Genomic DNA, 26,969 nt, shown 5'->3' with positions numbered 1-26,969 from the left:
GGGCTTCCCTGGTGGTCCTGGGCAGGATCCGAGGGGGGGCTGTGCTGATAAACAATCAGCACAGCCCCCCCGTCAGGAGAGCAGCCGATCGGCTCTCCTCTACTCGCGTCTGTCAGACGTGAGTGAGGAAAAGCCGATCACCGGCTCTTCCTATTTACATTGTGATCAGCCGTGATTACCACGTGATCCGCCGTGTCCAGAGTCTCCGTCAGAGACTCTTTACCTAGATCGGTGTTGTGGGGTGTCAGATTGACACCCTGCAACAACGATCGCCGCGATGCGTGCCCCCTCAATATCCTGCGGACGTCATATGACGCCCAGTCAGGATATTGAAACCACTTTGCCGCCATCATTCTGCTATATGGCGGGCGGCAAGTGGTTAATAAACAGACACTCATCTGAACCACGGTCCAGCGATGCAGCCGCCCGGAACCCCGCTCCTCTCCTCGTCATAGCAACTGTGGGCACCCGGCCGTAACCGCTTACGGCTTCACGGCCGGGCACGAGTCGCGCTGCGCTCTGCTATTGGCCAGCCAATCTTCTGGGACCTGTGACCTGGACCAAAAGTGGCATGTCACGGGGCGAGGAGTGCTTAAAGCGCAAGTTCCACTTTTGGGTGGAACTCCGCTTTAAGCACACAGTAAAGCTACTTTTACAAATACGTATATATCATTTCTTGCAGGGGGAATGTCCCTGTAGGTCTGATGCAAGATTAGGAATGTTTATTTATGAAAGAAAATGAATGCAGAACCTTTTCTATTCAATAGCAATCTATATTATGCTGGCCAATACACACACACACACTGCAGTAATAGCTTGATATTGTATATAAGACAATGGAACTGAGATAGTTTGTCAATCGGGGGTCCTTTTAGGTTGCATGAAGTCAAAGCAAATCTCTTTACTGCCAATAAATGCTATACTAGATTTATACATAAATATACTAAACTTGAATCAACCACTCAAATGTTACTGTGCTCATCAGCTTTAAAAAAAAAAAAAAAGTATATAGACATTTTTACACTGTAAGCCCATGTTTGATTGTACAGCAACATGTAAGGCCTCTTTCACACAGACTGTCCATTCAGGTACGCCTCCATAGACCTCTATGGAGCGTCGGATGTCAGCGGTGACATGTCCGCTGACATCCGACCCGCTCCAATCCAAAAAAGTGTGACGGAGGAAAAACCTACTTTTCCATCCGTCTGTGGATCGGATGATGACGGACTCTACGGTCCGTCATCATCCGATCCCCCATAGAGGAGAGCGGCGCTCTGACAGGTCCGTCCCTGCACAGTGTGCAGAGACGGACCTGTCATCATCCTGCTCAGCGGGGGATCGACGGAGCGATCCCCTGCTGAGCAGAGCGGGCTCCGTACACATGCCAAAATATAACATTTGAAAAATACACCAATGCACAAATACACCTGGTGCTAGTAGTTACACACGTCAAATATCTGTAATGCAGTGTCCTATGGGCAAAAATACTGTGCAGCTGTGGCTCCCAGGCACCACAATAAAGGCATAGTTTACACTGTATACCCATTTCAATCGACTTCATGGCCATGTGCAAGAGGTCAGTTCTACAGCAACAGATTTTTTTTTTTTTTTTTTTTTTTTGACAGCACACACAGATGGCTTTTTATAGTTTATTACATTAGTAAAATGTATTCAAATACAGGTTCATTAAAAAAAAAAATATATGTACAGCTTATATATACAATAAGTACACAATCTGCATTTAATAAAAATATATATACACACAATAATTACATTTTTATAAATAAATACACCTTCAGTAATCTTATGTTGTTACATTTTAGTGTCCATAATGACATTGCCATCTTTGTCTTTAACCCGAACTCTCCCAGATGCATATTTGGTCTCTTGCTGGCCATTGGTGTACACAGTCTTGATGGTCCCATCTGGGTATTCTCGCCTTTTAAACTGGGGGGTGTGCAGTTCTCGCTGACCATTGTCAAATTCTATTATTTTGTTTCCATCGCTGTAAAACAATAATGACTGGTTAAAAAAAATATCACATTCTATAGTGAGAAAATACTGTGCATGTTAGCTAAAGTGAATCTGGGATGCAGACAACAGGTTCACATGAATGCTAGTTCATCACTGCTGATTATCCACTTTAAAGGGCCAGTTCATATTACATGCAGTCCAGTGTGTTTTTTTTTTCTGCATCAGAAACGTGTGGATAGTAGGTTAAATGATTTCCAATGGCATAGTTCACACCAGTTTGGTCAGTTCCAGAAAAAAAAAAAAAGTAGAACCTGCTGCATTTTTACTGTACTGGAACACTGTAAAACATCAAAAATGCACCAGAAATGTGTCAAAACCGCGCAAGCAGAAACACATTCAGACTGTTTCTATGGTGTGAACTGGCCCAAAGACCAAATAAAATCTGTATTTTTTGCTAAAAAAAATTACTTAGAACCCCAAAAACATATTTTTTAAAGCAGAGGCCCTAGAAAATAAAATGGCGGGTGTTGCAATTTTTTATGTCACACGGTATTTGTGCAGTGGTTTTTCAAACGCCATTTTCTGCAAAAATAAAAATTATACTTTTTGAATTTTAAAAAACAATATAATGCCCAATTATTTGGTAAAATATAAAAGATGTTACGCCAAGTAAATAGCTACCAAACATGTCACGCTTTAAAAAAAAAACAAAAAACTGTGCAACAGTGACAAACAGCGTCAATTTTACTATTTATAGGCAACACTATCAGCGCCCAGCGAAGGAGAAAATTTACCTGTTTGCAAAATTTTATAACAAAACTATAAAAAACATTGTGTTTTTTTCAAAATTTTCGGATTCTTTTGTTTGTTTAGCAAACATAAAGAACCCAGTGGTGATTAAATACAACCAAAAGCAAGCTCTATTTGTGTGAAAATGCAAAAATTGTATTTGGGTACAGTGTTGCATGACTACGCAATTATTATTCAAAGTGCAACAGCATTGAAAGCTGAAAATTGGCCTGGGCAGGAAGGGGGGTGAAAGTGCCCAGTAAGCAAGTAGTTAAAAGCCTTTACAGGTTACTACTTTATTTGTTTAGTTTAATGTTTTTATTCTGTCGCTTTAAATATATGTAATATAAATATCTCATGGCAATAGGGCAGTAACAGGTACTTTTTATGATGCTGCAGACATCATCCCGGTATAACCACTTAAAGTCCAGCAACGTACATGTACGTGATACAGCACTTCTGGATAGGGGGTGCATGCACCCGCTGCCCCGGCTGTGCGGTCATTGCCAACCAGTGGGTCCCAGTCAATGGCTTTATGACAGGAATCCACTGAGCGATTGATAAGAGAGCTCTGTGTTGGTAAAAAAAAAAAAAGCAGTGAGTAAAAACCGGCACTTCACTCAGTAAAAACAGTAACACAGTAAACATTGTAAGCACACCGTTAACCCTTGATTGCCCCTAAATGTTAACCCCTTCTCAGCCAGTGTCATTAGTACAGTCACAGTGTATAACCACTTGCCCTCCGGAAGATTTACCCCCCCTTCATGACAAGGCCATTTTTTGCAATCCAGCACTGCGTTACTTTAACTAACAATGTGTCTTTTTTCCTATAAATAGAGCTTTTTTTTGGTGGTATTTGTTCACCTCTGCGGTTTTTATATTTTGCGCTATAAACAAAAAAAAAAAAAAAAAAACTGACAATTTTGGGAATTTTTTTTCTACTTTCCGCTATAAAACATATCCAGAAATTAAAAAAAAAATCTAAATTTCTTAATTTAGGCCAATATGTATTCTGCTAAATATTTTTGGTAAATTTTTTTTTTTTAAATTAGCGTATATCGCTTGGTTTGCGCAAAAGTTATAGCGTCTACAAACTATGGGATATTTTTATTTATTTTTACTGGTAATGGTGGCGACTTATAGCAGCCTAGCTTGCATTTTCTTACTGTGCGGGAGGTGCTTGTACTAGGTGAAGGCATGGATCCACGTTCCTGCTTTGCAGGAACACAGGATCCGAGCCTTCTGTACTGACAGAACAGCAATCTGCCTTGTTTACATAGGCAGACCACCGTTCTCCCTCTGTATTGAAGGATTGGCGAATGCTGGCAGACACCGAGTCCGCAGTACCCACCAATCAGCTCCTAGTGTGTCGAATCACAGCGGGTGCAAACTGCCGGTGGTGCACATATGTGCCCCAGACCCAAAAGTGTTGGATTACGTACTAGGTACGTGTTCTGGTGCAGCTGTGCCACTTTGCCACTGTATATCCAACTTATACGGATGGCAAGTGGATAATAGTAGCACTGATCACTTTACTAGTGTCACTGGTGATGTCAGTCAGTTCCCCCCAAGCGTCAGTGTCAGATTGCCGGCCGCAATATTGTAGTCCAACTATAATTTGCTGATCGCCGCCATTAGTAGTATAAAAAAAAAAAAAAAAATTCCAGCATATTTCCCATCATTTGTTGACGCAATACATTAACAAGTTAACATTGCTTACACATTAAAAGAGAAAAATGTAAGTCATCCCCCAGGGACAGGGGGCAGGACAAAACATGTAACAATATTGTACAGTGACAAGGGTGCAGCCCATTATGAGAGAGCGTAAAGGCAATGGGTACATAAATGAGGATCAGAGGGTGTGCAGTGAGCATAGGTTTACGATATGGCATGACTTAAGGGTGATTTAAGTTTAGTGCCGGTAAATGCTGTCTTGTGGTAGGGTACCCCAGGTGGGGCTATTCTGAGCTATTCAGGACATTTAAGTGTAGGAGACCCGGTGGTAGGAGGGAGGGTCTTAATAGGTTTCGGAAATTAGGAGACCAACATAGTGCGGCTGGTGCCATATCAGTAATGGACAAATAGGCGTGATAATGATAATAGGGGGGACCCACAAGAACAAAGTTAGCTTCAAGAAGGATAGAGAAGGTCGGAAGGTCGGAAAAGAGATAAGGGGGGTGGAGGAGGAAAGGACAGAAGCAGAGAGTTGAGGTAGGCAACCGGGGGGGGGGGGGTGACGGGAGTTTAGGGAGCAGTTATCCATAAGCTGTCAGTTGTTGAGTTAGGGCTTTTATATAGGGTGGTGGTAATCATTTAAGGGGAGAGCAAGGAGTTATCAAGGTCAGCAGAGATGTAATGATCAACCCAAGGTTTCCATAAACATTTGTACTTTTTGACCCTGTCAAGAAGGACCGCTTCGACTTTCGCGTGTATCATGGCCCTAGTCACTCTATTTTTGGTTTCCATGTCATTGAGAATGGGGCTTTTCCAAGCCTTTGCCATGATTTGTTTCGTAACCTGCAGGAGAAGCTTAAATTGTAATCGGGTCACATCGGAGGGTTGTTTGTTGAGTGAGGCTGTGGCTAGGTCAGGGACTAAAGTGCAGTTCATAAGGGTGGAGAGGATGTGGAAGATTTCGGCCCAAAACGATTGGGCTAGTGGGCAACTCTACCAAATATGGAGGTGAGTGCCTTCTTCCGAACAGCCAAGAAAACAGGTGTGGGGGGGGGGGTAGGGCAGGAGGAATTTGGTGATCTGGGCAGGGACCAGGTACCAGCGGATTAAGACTTTGCAATTCACTTCCAGCGCTACAATGTTCCGAGAGGCAGATTTGGTAGCAGTCCAAATATGGGACCAGTCTTTGGCGTCTAGTTGAAGTCCTAAGTCTCTCTTCCACTTGGTGATGTAGTGTAAAGAAGATGCCTAACCAATGCAGTGAGGACATGAAAGAAAAGAGGGTGGCTCCATCGTGTAGTATTTCCCAAAAGGGTTTTATTAAAACTAAGAGTAACTTAAAGTTTAAAATCAGATAATCCAGCAAACAGCAGAGTACTTCCGGTCTCGACCGCGACCGGAAGTGACGACACCTGGTTTTAAAGTCACGTGTTCAGTGACGATACGCATCAGGGAAGAGCCAGGTGTCATCACTAGTACTCTGCTGTTTGCTGGATTATCTGATTTTAAACTGTAAGTTACTCTTGGTTTTAATAAAATCCTTTTGGGAAATACTACATGATGGAGCCACCCTCTTTTATTTCATGTCCTCACCGCATCGGTTAAGCCTGGAGTCACCCCCAAAAATCCGCTATTGTTGGGGCAATCGGGACAATCGTTGGAAATCAATCGTTGTGCTGGGATCTGCAGTTTTCCATACTGAAGGCTTGACTCGACCCATAGGGGTCTCCATCTGAGGTGAGAGGCTGGGAGAATTGTGTGGCGCACCACGGATATTATATATGTGATTGGAGGAATTTGACATCGATCGAAAGTTGTTTTTGCACAATTTTTTTTTTTTTTTTTTTTTATTTCACACGGATTTAATTCATGAACTTATATATGTGAACTATTAGTTATCATACGTATCATATTAGTGTTTATCACTTGTTGGACTTTTTTTTTAATTTCACCTTTTACACTCCAGGAGAACAGTGGATTTATTCACAAATTGTTATGTTTCACGTTTTTTTTAATGTCATATCATTAGAATAGGATTGTCATATTTTTTCACTTGATGCACCTTATATACACACTGGATGTTATTTTAGATTGCTGTTTGGAATATGTGGCATTTGTGCAGTTTACCAGTGATCTAGAGAAGATTTGTTATTTTTATTTTCACTTGCACTTGCCTATTCTGTTCTACACGCTTACTTGTCAGGTGTGGGAGCGGTTCTATTTAGTATCTATATACATCTTGATTAATTTCTGCACTTTAGTTAGCGCCACATACTTCACTTATTTGTTTATTTTATCTGTGTGGGAACACTTTTATATGTTCGCAGCTTCTCCCATCCTTATATATCCTATTCTATACAGTTTGGTTCCTTATATATCCTATTCTATACAGTTTGGTTTTGCGCATTAGTTCCCCCATTTCTTTATATTTCATTGGGAGGATAGAGACCGGCTGGCTTCCATCCCCTCCTGGTGGAGATGGAAGAAGGGAATAGGAGAAACAGAGGGTAGAGCAAATAGTAATGAAAGGGAAAGGAGGGAAGAAAACATAGCGAGTTCCCGAAGAGGGGGAAGACTGAGGTTAGATAGTGTAACTTCCAATCTCGGTGGGTCTAGGATACCTGCCCAAAGGGGATGGTTTTGCCCAGGGAGGACCCTAAAGGGGGCATCCTTGGACAAAGGAGGGGCTGCAGTGACAGTCAACAGAGAGCACAACAGTCACCTGGTGAAAATGGAGAGTTGAAAAGTAAATAAGGGGGCCAGGCCTGTTAAGTCTGAATTGGAGCTAGATAGCGCCCTGAGATAGTAACGCAAAGGTAGATCGGAACTATTTACGAATGTGAACCACCTTTGTGGGTTGGGTCGGGTCATGCCCCGGAAACCCCACATTGATATGACAATCAAGGAGGAATTGTGTCTGACTTCAGAATCTTAAAATGGTAACATATCAGAAACAGTAAAACTAGGGATTCATTATAGCAGATAATATTATAAAAGCCATGGAATTATGCGGATGTCTATTCATCAGCTCGTGTAGGTCCGCCCCCTCCTACAAAGGGTAAGGTGCAGTGCCCAGACAAGGTGACAAATGTGTGCTTGGGCTAAACTAGTGAACAGAATCAGTACTTAATTGTAGAGTTCAATGAAAAGTTCTCGGAGGTCAATCTTGAAAAAAATAGGGGAGGAGAAGGTTGGAGGGGTGGTGAAAGTTGTGGTTTTTTGGTTCTAGCCCAATCAAGGGTTGGGGTGCCAGGTTAGGGCAGGGCACTACGAGAAATCATGAATTATATGCCAACTGGCATTTGATCATATATAAACCTGCAAAATCTTAGAAAACTTAGTTTGGGTGAATTGTGATAGACCCCTGTAGCTGCTCCTGCTGGAGGGGTCATGGGCGGAAAAAAACCTTCTCATCTGTAGACATAGGAAGGGCCAAGTGCCAAAGTTTTTAGTCCGAAAGTGATACCTAGAGCAGGCGGGGGGGGGAGCAGAAAAATGTAACCAAACGCAGATTCACAAAACTGCCGTGTATGCGAGAAAGAGCTGGGTAGGGATATGTTAACCTCAATCCATTGAGTCCGATTGAGCCGAAGGTGGAGAGGTGAATCTACCACACTTGGGGGATCCAGGGGTGGTGGCTGAGGCCTTTTGTGAAGAACAGGAGGCAGTGCAACGGTGTTGGTCAGCCAATGGAGAGGTCAGATGTAGGTCCTGAAAGTGGGTTTGGAGATCTTCAGGTATTCTTGTGGCCTCGGTAGGAGAAGCACAGGGAGAAAGGGAATCCACAGGTGTAGGTGATATGATGTGATGCTGGTGTAGGATCTGGAGGTGCGGCTTGAGCGCTCGCCACTTGGAGATGGTTGTCTGGGAGAGGTCAGCAAACATCTGGTATTCGTAGCCTTGAAACAGGAGAGTCTTGCGTTGGCCCTGCAGCCGTGAGAAGTTGCTTCTTGGTACGGTAAAAGTGGATCTTGAAGACTATGTCATGAGGAGGGCCATCTGGTTTGCGTGGGGCAGGGGTTCTGTGAATCCTGTCCATTTCAAGGCGCTCAATAAGGATGGAGGGGGATAACTTCTGAAACAAAGCAGTGATCGTAGATTGGAGATTTATCACGGATTCAGGGATCCCGCGAATGTGTATATTGGATTGCCTGGCTCTTTTTGTAGTCCTCCAGCTGAAACTGTAGGGTTCAATGTTATTCATGGAGGGCATCAAGCTCATCCGCGTGGTTGCTGAGGAGAGCTTCAAGGTCCTCCACCCTCTGTTCAAGGTCAGAGGTGTGTTGGCCCTGCTCCCTGATCTCTTTAGAAAGGCATTCTGTTCTTTGATCTGAAGTTTGCTTAAGAGCCTTCTGTAGCATGCATTCCAACTGCCTGAGCAGATCATGCTGTGCTGTATCAGGTTGGGGTGGCCATGAGGTCTACATCTGACTCACCCTCCTCTCTCAGCGGCAGCTTCAGTTTAGGCACTGCGGTGAGCCGGCTTGTGTGCGAGGTGGCTGTGCCATCTTCAAGGAGGCCCGCACTAGAACTTCCTGGATATTTTTGGACTTCGTTTTCTGCTTGGAGCCGCCCGTGACCATGGCTCCACGACCGGGACATCCCTTGAGGCTGATCGGTGCGATAAGTTCTTGTGTAGCAGCCTGGCAGGTGCTGTTAAGTGGCGCTGTGTGCCTCTGAGGAGCAGACATGACTGATCCGGGAGACTTCTTGCCTGCGCCCTGACGCAATAGCTTTCACGCAAACTGATCAATATACACTTATTGGGAATTTTTTTTTTTTTACCAGACATGTAGCACAATACATTTTGGCCTAAACTTATAAAGAAAAACTTTTTTTTTATACTGGATAGGTTTTATAGCAGAAAGTAAAAAATATTTTTTTGTCAACATTTTTGGTCTTTGCGTTTAAAAAAAATGAAAACCTAGTGGTGATCAAATATTACCTAAAGAAAGCTTGGTTTGTGTAAAAATATGTACATTTTGTTTGGGTACAGCATTGCATGACCACACAAGTGTGGTTAAAATCAGCGACCGTTAAACCAGGATCGTAAATATGTCCTTGGGACAGAAGATCCATTCAATCTGGCAAAGCCCATCTGCCAGCAGTCTTACCAGGTAGCATACCATATTTGACTGGGCCATTTTGTTGCAAGTGGGCTAGTTTCTTGTTGAACCTGGGGGTCCAAATTCAGCATCCTCGATCTGTCATACAAGCCCTGAAACATCTCTGGGTGTAGTGACCACTCCCCCCCAGATCCAGGCACTACCAGCTGAAGAAGTTTGCCTGTCAATATGAAGTTCTGCACAGGTCACAATCTGATGTACCTTCTCTTGCCAAAGCAAGACTTCAGATAATCAGGCGACTCCTGGACTGAAGAGCTCAAATCTGAGACCATTCTCTCTAAAATTTTTCCTGTGGAAAGAACACTCTGGACTGCACGGTGTCCACAACTAGACCCATATACTGGAAAAATTATGAATTGATTCCAGTGACTATTTCTGATGGTTCAGGATCTAGCCGACCCAGTGTAACTTCTGGATGGTCAAAGCCACGTCTGACAGTGATTGCACCAACTGTTCCCTCAGCAGAAGCATTTAAATATCCCACAATTGTTCAGTAATCTTAGGGCTAACACCCTGATAAACACCCAAGTTCCAGAGGAGAAGGCAAAGGTCAGGACTGGTGGTGCAGAAAACATTAGAAAACAAAGGTTAGAGTAAACCCCGAAACTGGTTTGCAACAGGAACTAGGGCAATGAGGCTTTTGATCAAGAAGCACTCAATAGAGCTACTAACATGTGTGGTGACACAGAGGGGTTAGAGGTGAGAAACTGAGGAGTCAGGGAGTGAAATTCAAGGTTGTTTGCACTGGACAGGGAGCCAAACTTGGGTGGTCTCACAGTCACATAGGTTTAAAGAACACCACACGCCCATTTCTTAATATTCAGTGAATAAATTACTTTAGCATTCTTTTCCTTAGGCTTTTTCCACTGAGGAAGATGTGTGTCCTTGCTCTCTGTAACATTCTTAATAATAGAATCATGAGTTGGTCAGAAGAGACATTTGTACCATAAAGGCCATGCAGATCAAACAATTCTTGTACAAGGTTTCTGCAGTCCAGCACTTCAGTAAAAGTGCCAGATTCATGTGAGACAGAAGGCTTCCCACAAATTGTGACAACTGAAATTTAAAACTACAGTCATCTGCTTCAAGTGTTTAAAGCCTAAGTTTAGCCTACATTACAAACATAAAAATCAGCACAAGGGATATAAAACTTAGATAGAGTAGGATGTATCCCTTGTGCTGATTCTTCTTGGTTTGGGAGAAATTTTTATCTTTCCTACCCTCTGCTTCCCCCCACCTTCCGGTGCAGCGGGGTTACTTCAAATAAGGGGCTGTCAGGAGCTTTCATCGAGAGAACTTAATATAACTGTCATTTTTGCCCTGCTGTGCCATTCATAGAAGCCATATTACAGCTTTCTATGAATGACACAGGATCTCTGAATGGGAGGTTGATCGATAGCTCCATTTAGAGATTCTGCATCATTCAAGAAGCTATAGATCAGTATCTATGAAAGGCACAGCAGAGTGGAAAGGGAGGGCATAGTCAAGGTCTCCTAACGAGAGCCCATAATAGCCCCTCAGTTGCAATTGGTTTATTGACCCGTATCTTATCCTCAGAAGAGGTTTATTCTTCTGCATAGTTGTATATGTTGATATGTTAGTTTCATTGTTTATCACATGTGACTCCAGTTTAATAGCTCAGTGCCGCCCTGGTCATCAGGGTTTCTCAATAGACAGCTTGGGTTCTTTAATGATGGAGTGCACTTTGTTATTCTTACCTTTTCCCTTGTCTCCTTCCTTACTCCCTCACCCCCCTACTATTATACTCTTCTGCTCTTTGTTGTAAGCAGCCGAAAGGCACACTGACGCCTGTGCCAAGTGCACTACAATTGTTCCCCACATGGACTTTTTCTCATTCCTTATTTCCTAAGTTTGTCTTCTGTTAATATATGGTAATCACCTTTGTAAATGTAAATAAAGATTACTTTAAAAAATAAAAAATCTGTCCATGTAGATATATAAGATGCGCTGCTTCTGACTGAAATAATGTCTCCAACACATATGTGACCGCTCCTAAAACTATTATATTACATAAAGTCAATTAAAAATAAACTTACCACTCTAAATGTCAATGACCATATATGATCGTGCAAAGTGCATGGATATATAAAGCTGATCCACACAATCGGATCACAAATATTGAGTGGCTGAAAACCTGCTGCAACACAATGCAAATAAACTACAGGTGAATCAAAAGTTGCTCCAAAAGTTTCTATAATTGCATTAAAATAAAGGAGTGGTTCCAACTTCCCACATGCAGTTCAAAAAGGATTGTCCAAAGAAAATAATCCAAAAACGCCAGTGCATCACCATGGTGCTTTGAACAAAAAGGTTGGAATGATCCCACGAAGAGATATGCGTGTTTGTGAAATCTCCTCTAAGGCCCCTTTCACACTGGGGCGGGAGGTGTGTCGGTGGTAAAGCACCGCTAAAAATAGCACCCCTCAGGTCTTTCACACTGGAGACACAGCAGCGGCTGTTTCAGGTCAGTTTGCAGGTGCTATTTTTAGCACAATAGCGCCTGCAAAACGACCCAGTGTGAAAGGGGTCTATGGGTAGATGATCAACCAGCTTCAGTAGAAAAATCCAGGCTTGCGTGTCTCACATCATATAGTGAAAAAAAGCAATGGAAAAGGCTCACAGTGCATAACTGTTTAAAAAGTTACTTTATTAAAAACAAGATTGCACTTACAGCATAGTTGTATAGATCGGGCAGTTTGAACATATGCGGTGTACGGCCACCTGCAGAATGCTCCGCACCTGTAGACATCACGCTACTGTCTCCAACCAGACATGTTTCCGCTCAGAAGGCATCGACTGGGAATGGAGGCTAGCGTGCAATGTCTTCCTCTTCTTACATCTTATAGCGGAAGAGCCGGAAATATCACACCATGCACAGGAACCCCCACAGAAGGAAATAAACTACTGTACTTCTGTGTATCCTCATTGAAACAGTTGCTCCCAACTTGTGTTCAATTACCGGTAATTGTCACATGGCCAGTTACATATGAATGCTTGGACTGTATGCAGCATCCACAACGTAAAAAAAATATAAAGTGTCTATAAAAATTCAATGTATGATACAAATGTATCATATTATTAACAGCAATTCTAATGATTGGACTAAAATCTGACTAAGTGCAATGATAATTTACTTAGATACACTATATTACCAAAAGTATTGGGACACCATGCACATAAACTTTAACCACTTCAGCCCCGGAAGGTTTTACCCTCTTAATGACCAGGACATTTTTGCGATACGCCACTGCGTTACTTTAATTGACAATTGTACAGTCGTGCAATGCTGTACCCAAATATAATGTCCCCCCCCCACACACACTAAAAATAGAGCTTTCTTTTGGTGGTATGTGATCACCTCTGCGTATTCTTTTTGCGCTATAAACAAAAAAAAGAGCGAAAATTTTTGTATATATATATATATAGATATATAGATATATCTATATATATATATATAGATATAGATATATATATATCTATATCTATATATATATATATAGATATATCTATATATATATATATATCTGTAGATATATATCTCTATATATCTATAGATATATCTATATCTATATATATCTATATATATATATATACACACACACACACACACACACACACACACACACACACACAAAATATATATATATATATATATATATATATATATATATACACACACACACACACACACACACACACACACACAATATATATATATATATACACACACACACACACACACACACACACAATATATATATATATATACACACACACACACACACACACACACACATATACATATATACACCGATAAAAAAAAAAACGAATTTCTTCATTAATTTAGGCCAATATGTATTCTGCTACATATTATTTTGGTAAAAAAAAAAATCCCAATAAGCCGTATATTGTTTGGTTTGCACAAAAAGTTATCGCATCTACAAACTATGGGATATTTTTATGGCATAGGTATTTTTTTTTTTTACTAGTAATGGCGGCGATCAGTGATTTTTAGCGGGACTGCGACATTGCGGCGGACAAATCTGACACCTAAGACAGAGATCGGTGTTCCTGCCTAGCAGGAACACAAGCTCTCCATGTTCTCCCCTGTCAAAACATCGATCTGCCTTGTTTACATAGGCAGATTTCTGTTCTCCCTCTCCCAGGAACGATCGCAGGTGGCCGTCGGACATCAGGTCCCCGGATTGGCATCCCCTGTGTCCAATTGGCAGCGTGTGCCCCCCCCAGTGACTATTGCACAAAATGATGTATAGGTACGCGATTTCGCGCAATAGAGCTGACCTGCCACAGTAAATATGTGGTAGGCGGTCGGCAAGTGGTTAATGGCATCTTAGTCCGTAGGGCTCAATATTGAGTTGGCCCATCCTTTGCAGCTATAACAGCTTCAACTCTTCTAGGAAGACTGTCCACAAGGTTTAGGAGTGTGTCTATGGGAATGTTTGACCATTCTCCAGAAGCACATTTATGAGGTCAGGCACTGATGTGGATGAGAAGGCTTGGCTCGCAGTCTCTGCTGTAATTCATCCCAAAGGTGTTTTATCGGGTTGAGGTCAGGACTCTGAAGGCCAGTCAAGTTCCTTGACTAGTTCCAGACTAGTATACTAGTAACGTCTACAAAGCCCTCTTTGCATGGGTTAAATGTCTTTTTTTTTCCTTTATAGCCATGGTTTCTACCCACAACTCTTGATTTACTTTACTTATTCTGGGTCAGTACTAAAACCATTTGTTTCAGCCAAGTGGAATCTTCAGAATTGGAGGCAATGACAGCCTCTGTACTGTACTTCTCAGTACAGAATTCCTTTAAACAATTTGTGAAGTTACCCAGAAATACAAAGAATAGACAAAAATAAAAAGGCCCATTCTTCATATAAATAGAATGACCCTTTGCATGAAACTACAGCCAAACAAGACTGGCCGGAGCCGAGTGACATCATTCCCGTGCAGGAGCCGCGGTCACGGGACTCACTCCTGAAGAAACGGCACGGGTGGCCGTTTCTTCAGAGCGCATGTGCTGATGACATCATCCGCGCAGTATACAGTAAATATCTCCTAAACGTTTAGGAGATAATTACATTGCCTATAGGCAAGCCTTTTCTAGGCTTGCCTATTAGGTACAAAGTATACAGGGAGGGTTTACAACCTCTTTAATGACTGCATGCCAGTTCATGTCAACAACTTCAAAGCAGATATATTATAATATTGGCATAAATCATGAGTTCCTCAAAACCACACCACTTACTTAAATGTAACAGGACATCATAAAACAACATTTATGATTTATCAGTGAACAGACCTTCCTACAAATGAAAGGCATGGACACCATTTCATACACATGCCCTAGTAATATTCAGGGCAGTCTTAGAGCTTCCTGCACAGCTCTCCACTTCATCCTTTTAAATCCAATGGCACTTTAGGAAGATGGTTACTATTGCTATTTACAGGAAAGTTGTGTTTGTTTTCTGTTCAAAGTGGTACGCAGAAATATTTACATCACACACATGCTTTGTAAATTGAAGTAACATTTTGGCTATCAAAGGGCGTTTGATTTAAAAGTTGCATGTTCTCATGGCTCTAGGATAACCCATTATATATAATACATTATTAGAATATGTGTGAGGTGTACTTGTGAATGAGCAGCAAGAGGTGTGTGAGGTATACGGAGATATGCGAGGTGTATTTATAAAATGAGTATTGATGAAAAGTGTGAGTAGTTTTTCCATGACAAGCAAGATAGGTGTGAGCAGTACTTGTGGATGAGGAGTGATGAGAAGTGAGATATGCATAAGGAGTACTTATGGGTGCAAAGTTAGATATGCATGAGGAGAACTTGAAGTGGTTGTAAAGGCAGAAGGTTTTTTTTATCTTAATGGATTCTATCTACCTCTGTGTGCAGCAGCCCCCCAATACTTACCTGAGCCCTTCTCCATCCAGTAATGTTGCAGGAGAGACCTGGCTGTCCGGGATTGGCCCCTCCCCCCAGCGCCATTGGCTCCCGCTGCTGTCAAAGTCGGTGAGCCAATGAGGAGTGGAAGGGGGCAGGGCCGGGCCACGGCTCTGTGTCTGAGTGGACACAGGGAGCTGCGGCTCGGCTCGGGTGCCCCCTTAGCAAGCTGCTTTCTTGGGGGTACTCAACAGGAGGGAGAGGCCAAAAAGGTGGATCTGGGCTGCTCTGTGCAAATCCACTGCACAGAGGAGGTAAGTATAACATGTTTGTTATTTTTAACTAAAAAAAAAAAAAAAAAAGGAGACTTCAGTATCACTTTAAAGCTTTAAAGAAATGTGACGTATGTGTGAGGAGTACTTATGGATAAGAAGTGAGAAATGTGTGAGAGCTACTTATGGATGAGAAGTGATCAATGTGCGACATACCTATGGTTGTCAGATGTGTGAGGAGTACCTATACATTTTTTGACAAGTGAGATATTTGAGAGTACTTATGGATAACAAATAAGATAGCTGTGAGAAATGTGTGAGGAGTACTTCTGAATGAGAAGTGAGATGTTTGCGAGAACTTATGGATGACAAGTGAAATGTGTGAGGAGTACTTATGGATGAATAGTGATTAATGTGAAAAGTACTCACGGATGAGAAGTGAAAAATATGTGAGGAGTACAACGTACTTATGGATGAGAAGTGATCAATATTTGAGGAGTACTTATGAATGCCACGTGATCGATGTTGGAGGAGTATGTATGGATGAGAAGTGAGACGTTTGTAAGTACTTCTGGATGTGATGTGAGATGTGCAAGGTGTACTTATGAATAAGTACTTACATCTGAGAAGTTATAATTGTTCCATCAGGAAATATGCTCTCTTCCTTTCCATCAGGATAGAGGTTTTTTATGGTCTGGTCAGGAAATGTTATCTCTTTCTTTCCATCTGGAAAATGTTTTTCTAAAAGAAAAAAAAAAACAAAAAAAGGACTTTAAACTCATTAGCACTACTTTCTTTGATCGTACCATGGCAATCAAATTCGTATATATAGAAACCGTGAACTTCAAGCAAACCAGTGCAATTAAAAAAAAAAAAAAAAAAAACCCTGAATGATAGGCAATTACAGGTGACTACATATCATCTAAGGTGCCCTAGAGACTGTACAGAACCCTGAAACCCAAGCAGTTCTGTAACATGCAGCTCTTGTGGTTGCTGTTCTGACCCCAAGCCCTTCACCAACCCATGCTAGTGTTGACCCCATTACTGTGATGGGCATTAATCCACAGTATTGTGTAGAGTCCAAAAGCAGTAACCATGAAAGCTGACAGGAAGTGCATTAGCATGTTCCACGTGCTCTACAAGTATCTGCTATTTAAAAGAATTGCTGCAGCTTTTCTTATTAAACAAAACTGGTCAGCTGCTGCATATGAAATGCTGATCCTCCCCATTCAGAAATCATTTTTCAGAAAGGACTTGGTGAGGCAATAATGGATTACATCAAAACAGAGAAGGGTAGGATTCTACTAAAATTTTCACTTTGATTCTGCCAAGGATGTGTCATACACCTTAAAGCAATCAAAGGGTTAAAAAAAAAACCCTTCACTGTTCGCTTCTTTTTAAACTCAATCAGCCAGCTGTGCTTGTTCTTGTACAACTGATCAAGGCAGCTATAAAAGCTGCCTGATCATTTCTACAAACCTCAGAACTGCATCCCCTGCCATTGTTTCCAAGCTCACCTACGTTCTAGGAGCCAGGGACCATGGGAATGGCTCCAGGATGCCATGTGGGAGGGGACCATTAAACATTCATTACCAAAATCAGTGAGTGATGGGACTCAAAAGTGTCAAGCACTTCCAGGTTCACACATCCCAGCTTGTAAGGAGTGTTCTGGAACAGAGAACCTCTGCTTGGGGAACTGCAGGCAAGGCATGAGGATTCCAAATAGCTACATAAAGGGAATCTGCCACTGCCTAATACTTATTTTTAAAAGGGGCTTGTTAGCCTCCTTGTGATAGCAATAACCTGTCTGAAAATACAGTGGGGCAAAAAAGTATTTAGTCAGCCACCAATTGTGCAAGTTCTCCCACTTAAAAAGATGAGAGAGGCCTGTAATTGTCATCATAGGTATACCTCAACTACGAGAGACAAAATGTGGAAACAAATCCAGACAAATCACATTGAATGATTTTTGAAAGAAGTTATTTGCAAATTATGGTGGAAAATAAGTATTTGGTCACCTACAAACAAGCAAGATTTCTGGCTCTCACAGACCTGTATCTTCTGCTTTAAGAGGCTCCTCTGTCCTCCACTCATTACCTGTATTAATGGCACCTGTTTGAACTTGTTATCAGTATAAAACACACCTGTCCACAACCTCAAACAGTCACACTCCAAACTCCACTATGGTGAAGATCAAAGAGCTGTCGAAGGACACCAGAAACAAAATTGTAGACCTGCACCAGGCTGGGAAGACTGAATCTGCAATAGGCAAGCAGCTTGGTGTGAAGAAATCAACTGTGGGAGCAATAAATTAGAAAACGGAAGACATACAAGACCACTGATAATCTCCCTCGATCTGGGGCTCCACGCAAGATCTCACCCTGTGGAGTCTAAATGATCACAAGAACAGTGAGCAAAAATCCCAGAACCACACGGGGGGGGGGACCTAGTGAATGACCTGCAGAGAGCTGGGACCAACGTAACAAAGGCTATCATCAGTAAAACACTACGCCGCCAGGGACTCAGATCCTGCAGTGCCAGACGTGTCCCCCTGCTTAAGACCGTACATGTCGGGGCCCATCTGAGGTTTGCTAGAGAGCATTTGGATGATCCAGAAGAGGATTGGGAGAAATGTCATATGGTCAGATGAAACCAAAGTAGAACTGTTTGGTAGAAACACAACTCGTCGTGTTTGGAGGAGAGAGAATGCTGAGTTGCAACCAAAGAACACCATACCTACTGTGAAGCATGGGGGTGTCAACATCATGCTTTGGGGCTGTTTCTCTGCAAAGGGAACAGGACGACTGATCCATGTACATGAAAGAATGAATGGGGCCCATGTATCGTGAGATTTTGAGTGCAAACCTCCTCCCATCAGCAAGGGCATTGAAGATGAAACGTGGCTGGGTCTTTCAGCATGACAATGATCCCAAACACACCGCCCGGGCAACAGAGGAGTGGCTTCGTAAGAAGCATTTCAAGGTCCTGGAGTGGCCTAGCCAGTCTCCAGATCTCAACCCCATAGAAAACCTTTGGAGGGAGTTGAAAGTCTGTGTTGCCCAGCGACAGCCCCAAAACTTCACTGCTCTAGAGGAGATCTGCATGGAGGAATGGGCCAACATACCAGCAACAGTGTGTGACAACCTTGTGAAGACTTACAGAAAACGTTTGACCTCTGTCATTGCCAACAAAGGATCTATAACAAAGTATTGAGATGAACTTTTGATATTGACCAAATACTTATTTTCCACCATAATTTGCAAATAAATTCTTTCAAAAATCAGACAATGTGATTGTCTGGATTTGTTTCCATATTTTGTCTCTCATAGTTGAGGTATACCTATGATGACAATTACAGGCCTCTCTCATCTTTTTAAAGCGGGGGTCCACCTATCTATCAATCAATTTTTTTTTTTTTTTGAGTTCATTTACAAACTTTTCTTCTCAGCATTACATACTCACATATTGTGTGTAATATGTCCGCCTGTGTCAGATTTCGTCGGAAAGAATAACTTATATTATTCACTGCAAGCGGTTTCCATCTTCATTGTGGGCATTTGAAGCCCACAAGCATTTATTTCCTGGATGCGGTGAATGCTGTGCTCCCAGCATTCACTGCTCGTTCCCGCACATGCTCAGTGGCATCCTGGGAAGCCTGAGACTAGCTCCCAGGAGACTGTGAGGAGTCTGGGAGAGGCTAGAAACACGCCTACTCCCATGGGAGGAGAACCAGGAAGTGCAAAGAAGAATAGAAAAATAAAAGGTAATTACGGCGATTTAAATTTTTTTAAATGGCATGTCAGCATCTAGGCAAGGAAGAGAATACATACAGATATTGTTCAAAATTTGGGTGGAACCCCGCTTTAAGTGGGAGAACTTGCACAATTGGTGGCTGACTAAATACTTTTTTGCCCCACTGTAACAGCGGTCCAGAACGTTTGCTCTATTACAAACTTTATTCCACTGCAGAGTGCAAACTATAGCCAACGCCTGGAGGAAACTCTGTTTCCTTGCAAGCAGTCAGACTGCATGACCACACTGTTGATCAATGATAAAAATGTCTAATATTCTTAGAGACCGATATCTCAAACTATGGGAGCCATAGCTCCATTACACCTTGCCTGCTGTTCCCCCGGACTACACTTTAGTTATCTCCTCTGCTTTGATTCAAGCCTGTGGGGTTTATGTCCCAAACCTCTTTTCCATTCCCCTCTGCCGCCATTTCTTTTCCTCTTATTTTTTCACCTCTTCTGATTCTTTCATTTGCCTCATTGTACTTGTATTCCTTGACTTGACTTGTTCTGGACTGAGGCTTTTCCACTTTTTGGATTGATGGATCCATGAGGAGTCAACTGACTCATCTTTGGCCAGCTTAAGTTACAGCGACTCCTTCATAGCAGACATGCTGAATGCCCTTAATCCACAACTATTCCGTGAGTACCTTTAGGGGACTACACTGAGTAATAGAGCCTTACTTTTGTTATACTTTAAGTACTGGAACATGTTCTTTGCAAGACAGGACTCACTCTACTACTTTTTTTGGTGCACAGAAACTTCTTGTTCCTTTCTGCTGACTGATGTATTCCACTGCTGTGGTGTTTGACTGGATGTGAATCAGATGACCCAATAGGTTGGTCCAACAATGGACAGATAGACAAGCAACCTGAAGATCCACTGCAACAACAGCTACCCCCAACCTGATGAGCTGGTCTCTCAGAATTTTTCAAAATGCAGGGAGAAATGTGTTCCTTGATGTTGGAAACCAATTCCGAAGCCGCCAGGACAGGGACAGCCTGGCCCTTGGTATCACACAAATTGTTCTGTCCAGAGACAGGACTGACATGTCCCGCAATGAAAACGTCATATTGAAGGTTCCAAAAAAATGTAACTGCAAGGAAAACTGCCCTGAAGGGAACCATCATCAGACCCCAAGATTCCCATCCCATGCACAGACAGACAGTTGCATGGCTCCCAGACTGGAAAGTGACATTTCTAATGGGGATGGAATACTGTGGACTTGGAATTCCAGATATTTCATGTCCACTATGGCAATAAAAGTTCCCTTGATGCAGAGAGGCTGTAAACGATCTCATAATTCCATCCAGAAAATCTGGACAAGAATTTAAGGATTTGAGGTCCAGAACTGGGTGCACAGCAAGTAATGATTTTCCATCAGCCAATGTTAAAAACGGATTAGGGCAGACAGCTGCAACATTTGCAATAATTTGAATGTGGTGAATGTTGCTGACTTGTATTTTAACTACAGTAAAAAATGTGGCAGAATCCCTGCAGCGAATACTACACTTCTTTACAAGCAAGTACCAAAATGTGTATGCATTATCCTTTGTGAATAACCCTAAATAGACCTTATAAATAAATAGGCTAGGAGCCTTGTAAAAACACTCACTCACCTATTTGTCCATTAGAAAACTGAAGTATTTCAATTCCATCAGGATATGTTGTGTGTGTAGTCTGGGCATCAGCATAGTAATAAATCTGAAAGCAAAAAAGGAAAATAAGAATACTACAAAACAGAGCCATAACAAAATATATTATTAAGACAAGTACCTACCACTCTCTGATCTGCCATCACTTTCTTGACATCTCCATTAAAGAAAGTCACAGTTGTGGACTTTCCATCAGCACTCACTTCCTTCTGTGTCCCATTTGTAAATAATATAACGTGGCAGCCATTTTTTAAAATTCTCTCTACCTACAGTGAAAGAAATTAACATCTGTAACACCAAAAAAACAAACCCAATTGATGGGATGGACAGGTCCTGGTCCTGGACAGGTGACCAAATATTCTAAATCTTATGAGTTGCCATTTCACGTCCAGCAGATTTCCCTAACATACACTTACATATCAGTGGACTTTGCAGCTACAGCAGATCTTGAATGCCTTACTTGAACTGCCCACCTGAATCCATTTAATGTGTCAACTTGCATTTTTTTTGCCTGTAAATCAATACCCCATTATTACTGCTAGGTCACAGCAGGTTAAGTCTATGTTGCCACTACACTCTTCTGGTTGCAAAAATGACAATTCAAGAAGCTTTCATCTGAACAGTGTTATAGCATCCTTCAACTGTTGGTAACTAACAGCAAATAGTTTATAAAAAAAAAGGAGTTGGGTTTTGTATATTAAATATAAGACAAATGTTCAGCATAGCATCAGTCAAGACTTTCCATTACATGCAGGGTCCCAACAGCATTATGCAAGGGAACTATAGAAAATCATCTTTAGTAGGACAGGTCCTTTCCAGCAGTTTGTTTCAGCAGCCTTAAATGGAAACTATAATGTGTTGATGTTTTTAAACTGATTTTTTCTTCACATACAGTCTTCATATATTCACACATATATAATTCTTGCCCTATATGTATAATAAAAAAACAAACACTTAGGAGGTATATTTATAAAACAGTGAATTAAGCATTCAAACATTCACTGCAGGTAAATCTTTCTGATGCATGTATTTTAATTTACAGTGATTAATTCACCACTAGTGAATGCTTGAAGAAAACCCATTCATTCATCGGTATATAAATATGCCCCTAAAGTATTTTTTTTTAGGTTTGGATTGAGTGGAGAAGGGCTGAAAGCCCTGCCAGGTTTAAATTGCTTATTTTTTGGGTATAATTCAGTTTGAGCTATTGAGCTCTGTAAACTGAAGCTCCACTAGCTACCTTAACATAAAAAAAAGTGTGTAAAAAATAAAAATGTATATATATATATTATATATATATATATTATATATATATATATATATTATATATATATATATATATATATATATATATATATATATATATATATTTTTTTTTTTTTTTTTTTCAACAATATCTCATCTCACAAAAGTGAGTACACCCCGCACATCTTATTATATATTTTCATGTGACAACACTGACGAAATTACACTTTGCTACAATGTAAAGTAGTGAGTGTACATCTTGTATAACAGTGTAAATTTGCTGCTCCCTCAAAATAACTCAACACACAGTCATGAATATCTATACCGCTGGCAACAAAAGTGAGTACACCCCTAAGTGAAAATGTCCAAATTGGGCCCAATTAGCCATTTTCCCTCCCCCGTGTCATGTGACTCGTTAGTGTTACAAGGTCTCAGGTGTGAATGGGGAGCAGGTGCGTTAAATTTGATGTCATAGCTCTCACTCTCTCATACTGATCACTGGTAGTTCAACATGGCACCTCATGGCAAAGAACTCTCTGAGGATCTGAAAAAAAAAAAAAAAAATGTTGATCTACATAAAGATGGCCTAGGCTATAAGAAGATTGTCAAGACCCTGAAACTGAGTTGCAGCACGGTGGCCAAGACCATACAGCGGTTTAACAGGAGAAGGTTCCACTCAGAACAGGCCTTGCCATGGTCGACCAAAGAAGTTGAGTGCATGTGCTCAGCGTCATATTCAGAGGTTGTCTTTGAGAAATGGACGTACGAGTCCTGCCAGCATTGCTGCAGAGGTTAAAGTGGTGGGGGGGTCAGCCTGTCAGTGCTCAGACCATACGCCGCACACTGCATCAAATTGGTCTGCATGGCTGTCGTTCCAGAAGGAAGCCTCTTCTAAAGATGATGCACAAGAAAGCCCACAAACAGTTTGCTGAAGACAAGCAGACTATGGACATGGATTATTGGAACCATGTCCTGTGATCTGATGAGACCAAGATAAACTTATTTGGTTCAGATGGTGTCAAGCGTTTGTGGCAGAAACCAGGTGAGGAGTACAAAGACAAGTGTGTCTTGCCTACAGTCAAGCATGGTGGTGGAAGTGTCATGGTCTGGGACTGCATGAGTGCTGCCGGCACTGGGGAGCTACAGTTCATTGCCAACATGTACTGTGACATACAGAAGCAGGAGCATGATCCCCTATCTTCGGAGACTGGGCCGCAGGGCAGTATTCCACCATAACAACCCCAAACACACCTCTAAGACGACCACTGCCTTGCTAAAGAAGCTGAGGGCAAAGGTGATGGACTGGCCAAGCATGTCTCCAGACCTAAACCCTATTGAGCATCTGTGGGGCATCCTCAAACGAAAGGTGGAGGAGTGCAAGGTCTCTAACATCCACCAGATCAGTGTTGTCATCATAGAGGAGTGGAAGAGGACTCCAGTGGCAACCTGTGAAGCTCTGTTAAACTCTATGCCCAAGAGGATTAAGGCAGTGCTGGAAAATAATGGCGGCTACACAAAATATTGACACTTTGGGCCCAATTTTCACTTAGGGGTGTACTCACTTTTGTTGCCAGCGGTTTAGACATTAATGGCCGTGTGTTGAGTTATTTTGAGGGGACAGCAAATTTACACTGTTATACAAGCTGTACACTCACTACTTTACATTGTAGCAAAGTGTAATTTGTTCAGTGTTGTCACATGAAAAGATATAATAAAAAAAATATTTACAAAAATGTGAGGGGTATACTCACTTTTGTGAGATACTGTGTATGTATGTATGTATGTATGTATGTATGTATGTATGTATGTATATGTATATATACACACACACACAATGGATATAAATAGTCTACACACCCCGTTAAACTGTCAGGTTTCTGTGATGTAAAAAAATGAGACAAAAGATAAATAATAAAATAATGTGGTTGCATAAGTGTGCACACCCTCTTATAACTGGGGATGTAGCTGTGTTCAGAATTAAATTAAATAATCACATTCAAACTCATGTTAAATAGGAGTCAGTACACACCTGCCATCATTTAAAGTGCCTTTGATTAACCCCAAATAAAGTTCAGCTGTTCTAGTAGGTCTTTCCTGACAATTTCTTAGTCACATCCTACAGCAAAAGCCATGGTCCGCAGAGAGTTTGCAAAGCATCAGAGGGATCTCATTGTTAAAAAGGTATCAGTCAGGAGAAGGGTACAAAATAATTTCCAAAGCATTAGATATACAATGGAACACAGTGAAGACAGTCATTAGGTAGAGACAATATGGCACAACAGTGACATTACCAAGAACTGGATGTCCCTAAAAACGGATAAAATGATGAGAAGAAAACTGGTCAGGGAGGCTGCCAAAAGGCGTACAGCAACATTAAAGGAGCTGCAGGAATACTACTACAGTACTGGCTGTGTGGTACATGTGACAACAATCTCCTGTATTCTTCATATATCTGGGCTATGGGGTAGAGTGGCAAGACAGAAGCCTTTTCTTATGAAGAAAAACATCCAAGCCTGGCTAAATGTTGCAAAAAACACATCTGAAGTCTCCCAAAGGCATGTGGGAAAATTTGTTATGGTCTGATGAAACCAAGGTTGAACTTTTTGCCCCTAATTCCAAGATATGTTTGCTGCAAAAACAACACTGCATATCACCAAAAGAACACTATACCCACAGTGAAGCATGGCGAGGGTAGCATCATGCTTTGGGGCCATTTTTCTTTAGTTCCAAATACCAGTCAATATTGGCACAAAACCTTCAGGCTTCTGCTAAAAAGCTGAATATGAAAAGGAACTTCATCTTTCAGAATGACAATGACCCAAAAGCATACATCCAAATCAACAAAGGAATGGCTTCAGCAGAAGAAGATTACAATTTTGGAATGGCCCAGCCAGAGACCAGACCTGAATCCAATTGAAAATCTGTGGAGTGATCTGAAGATGGCTGTGCACAGGAGATGCCCTCGCAATCTGACAGATTTGGAATGTTTTTGCAAAGAAGAGTAGCCAAATATTGCCAAGTCAAGATGTGCTATGCTGATAGACTCATACCCAAAAAGACTGAGTGCTGTAATAAAATCTAAAGGTGCTTCAACAAAGTATTAGTTTAAGGGTGTGCACACTTATGCAATAATATCATTTTAGTTTTACTTCCCTCCACCTAAAAGATTTCAGTTTGTCGTTCAACAACAGTTGTACAGTTTATAGGTCACATTAAAAGGTGGGAAAAAGTTCTGAAATTATTTATTTCTGTCTCATTTTTTTACATCACAGAAACCTGACATTTTAACAGGGGTGTGTAGACTTTTTATATCCACCGTGATTTTATTATATATATCGATCGATTTATCTATATCTATCTATATCTATTTATATAAACACACACACACACACACACACAAACAAACGTTTACTAGCTACCTAGTTGCTGGGCATTAAGCCCCACACATGGCGATCTGATTTTGGCCACATATACAGACATTTACTATCAGTACATAAAGGAGATTGCTCACCTTCCCATCTGGATATGATACTTCCCCCTGAACATCATCGCTTCCTTTCACTGGAAAACTCTCACTTTTCATTTCTGTAGGCAGCAGCTTGTCAGAACCCTGCAATTAAATGCATTTTACAAGTTATCATGCTGTTTGTTATTGAATAAAAATATAACCAACAAGAAAAAATGCATTGACAAGTGAAAGTGACTTACTGTAAGAGAAATGTGTACCAACGGAAAATGTACTACGGAATTAAACTCCTTACCTGGGAAATGGTACTGGCTGCTGGCTCTGGTATCTTCACTCTTGTTGGCTCAGATATACTAGATTCACCTAGTGACATTTGTCGGAAACTCCTTGAGGACAGTCCTACAGGAAATACAGGTGCCAGGTCAATCCACACAGACTGATATGTAGGAGTTTACACTGGACAGCGAAGATTTGTCTTCTTGACCTTCCTAGTGTATCTGTAGATTTTTGGCTGCTAATCATGAAAATAACTCTTAATTTAGCCCATCAAGTACCGTTTTATAGAAATCTGTTTTTGCAATTTAAAATACCTATTTGGCTATGAAAGAAACACACAAGAACGGTTGTTGAAGTACATCCTATACACCAAGTACAAATGGAATACCTGTGGAGATCTAAACGTAGTGACACTGCTGCTTACATGCAGCTCGGACATACCAAGTACTGTTACATATGCGAATGCGACAGGGAGGCTGGGTTCACATATGAGCCGCAGTTCTGGTTCACAGTTTCAGGTCTGATTTCAGCCCGAATTTTGGGCTGAATTCGGACCTGAAACGGACCAAGAGACGCACAGCATTTTTGTGCAAAACGCACCGGACCTGCTGCGGAGATATGTGAAACGGCTCCATAGAGAGCCAGTTAAAATCTCCCGCTATTGCGAATTGGATGCGGGGAATCCGCATCCAATTGGCAATGGTGTGCACCCAGCCTCATACAAGAGTGTCACATTATGTTAAAATGAAACGGTCGCTCTGAAAGAATTTGGTTCCA

The 26,969-nt window shown here is 41.6% G+C and overlaps 1 protein-coding gene across 1 annotated transcript in view; it reads right to left on the bottom strand.

Moving 5' to 3' along the window:
• Positions 1–1,634: 1,634 nt before the first annotated feature.
• CPAP (centrosome assembly and centriole elongation protein) overlaps positions 1,635–26,969 on the bottom strand; it is a 112,592-nt gene continuing 87,257 nt past the window's right edge. Inside the window, exons 13-18 of the mRNA XM_073613482.1 lie at positions 26,212–26,315; positions 25,962–26,060; positions 21,331–21,471; positions 21,170–21,254; positions 16,379–16,499; positions 1,635–2,005 (exon numbers count right to left, since the gene is read on the bottom strand). Of these exons, the coding sequence (XP_073469583.1) occupies positions 1,813–2,005; positions 16,379–16,499; positions 21,170–21,254; positions 21,331–21,471; positions 25,962–26,060; positions 26,212–26,315 (743 nt within the window). The 3' untranslated portion in view covers positions 1,635–1,812. The remainder of the gene's footprint in view (positions 2,006–16,378; positions 16,500–21,169; positions 21,255–21,330; positions 21,472–25,961; positions 26,061–26,211; positions 26,316–26,969) is intronic.

Source organism: Aquarana catesbeiana, linkage group LG02, assembly GCF_042186555.1.
Source record: "Aquarana catesbeiana isolate 2022-GZ linkage group LG02, ASM4218655v1, whole genome shotgun sequence".
NCBI lineage: Eukaryota > Metazoa > Chordata > Amphibia > Anura > Ranidae > Aquarana > Aquarana catesbeiana.
The sequence above is the reverse complement of the archived record's forward strand: the minus strand, read 5'-3'. Positions and strand labels throughout refer to the sequence as shown.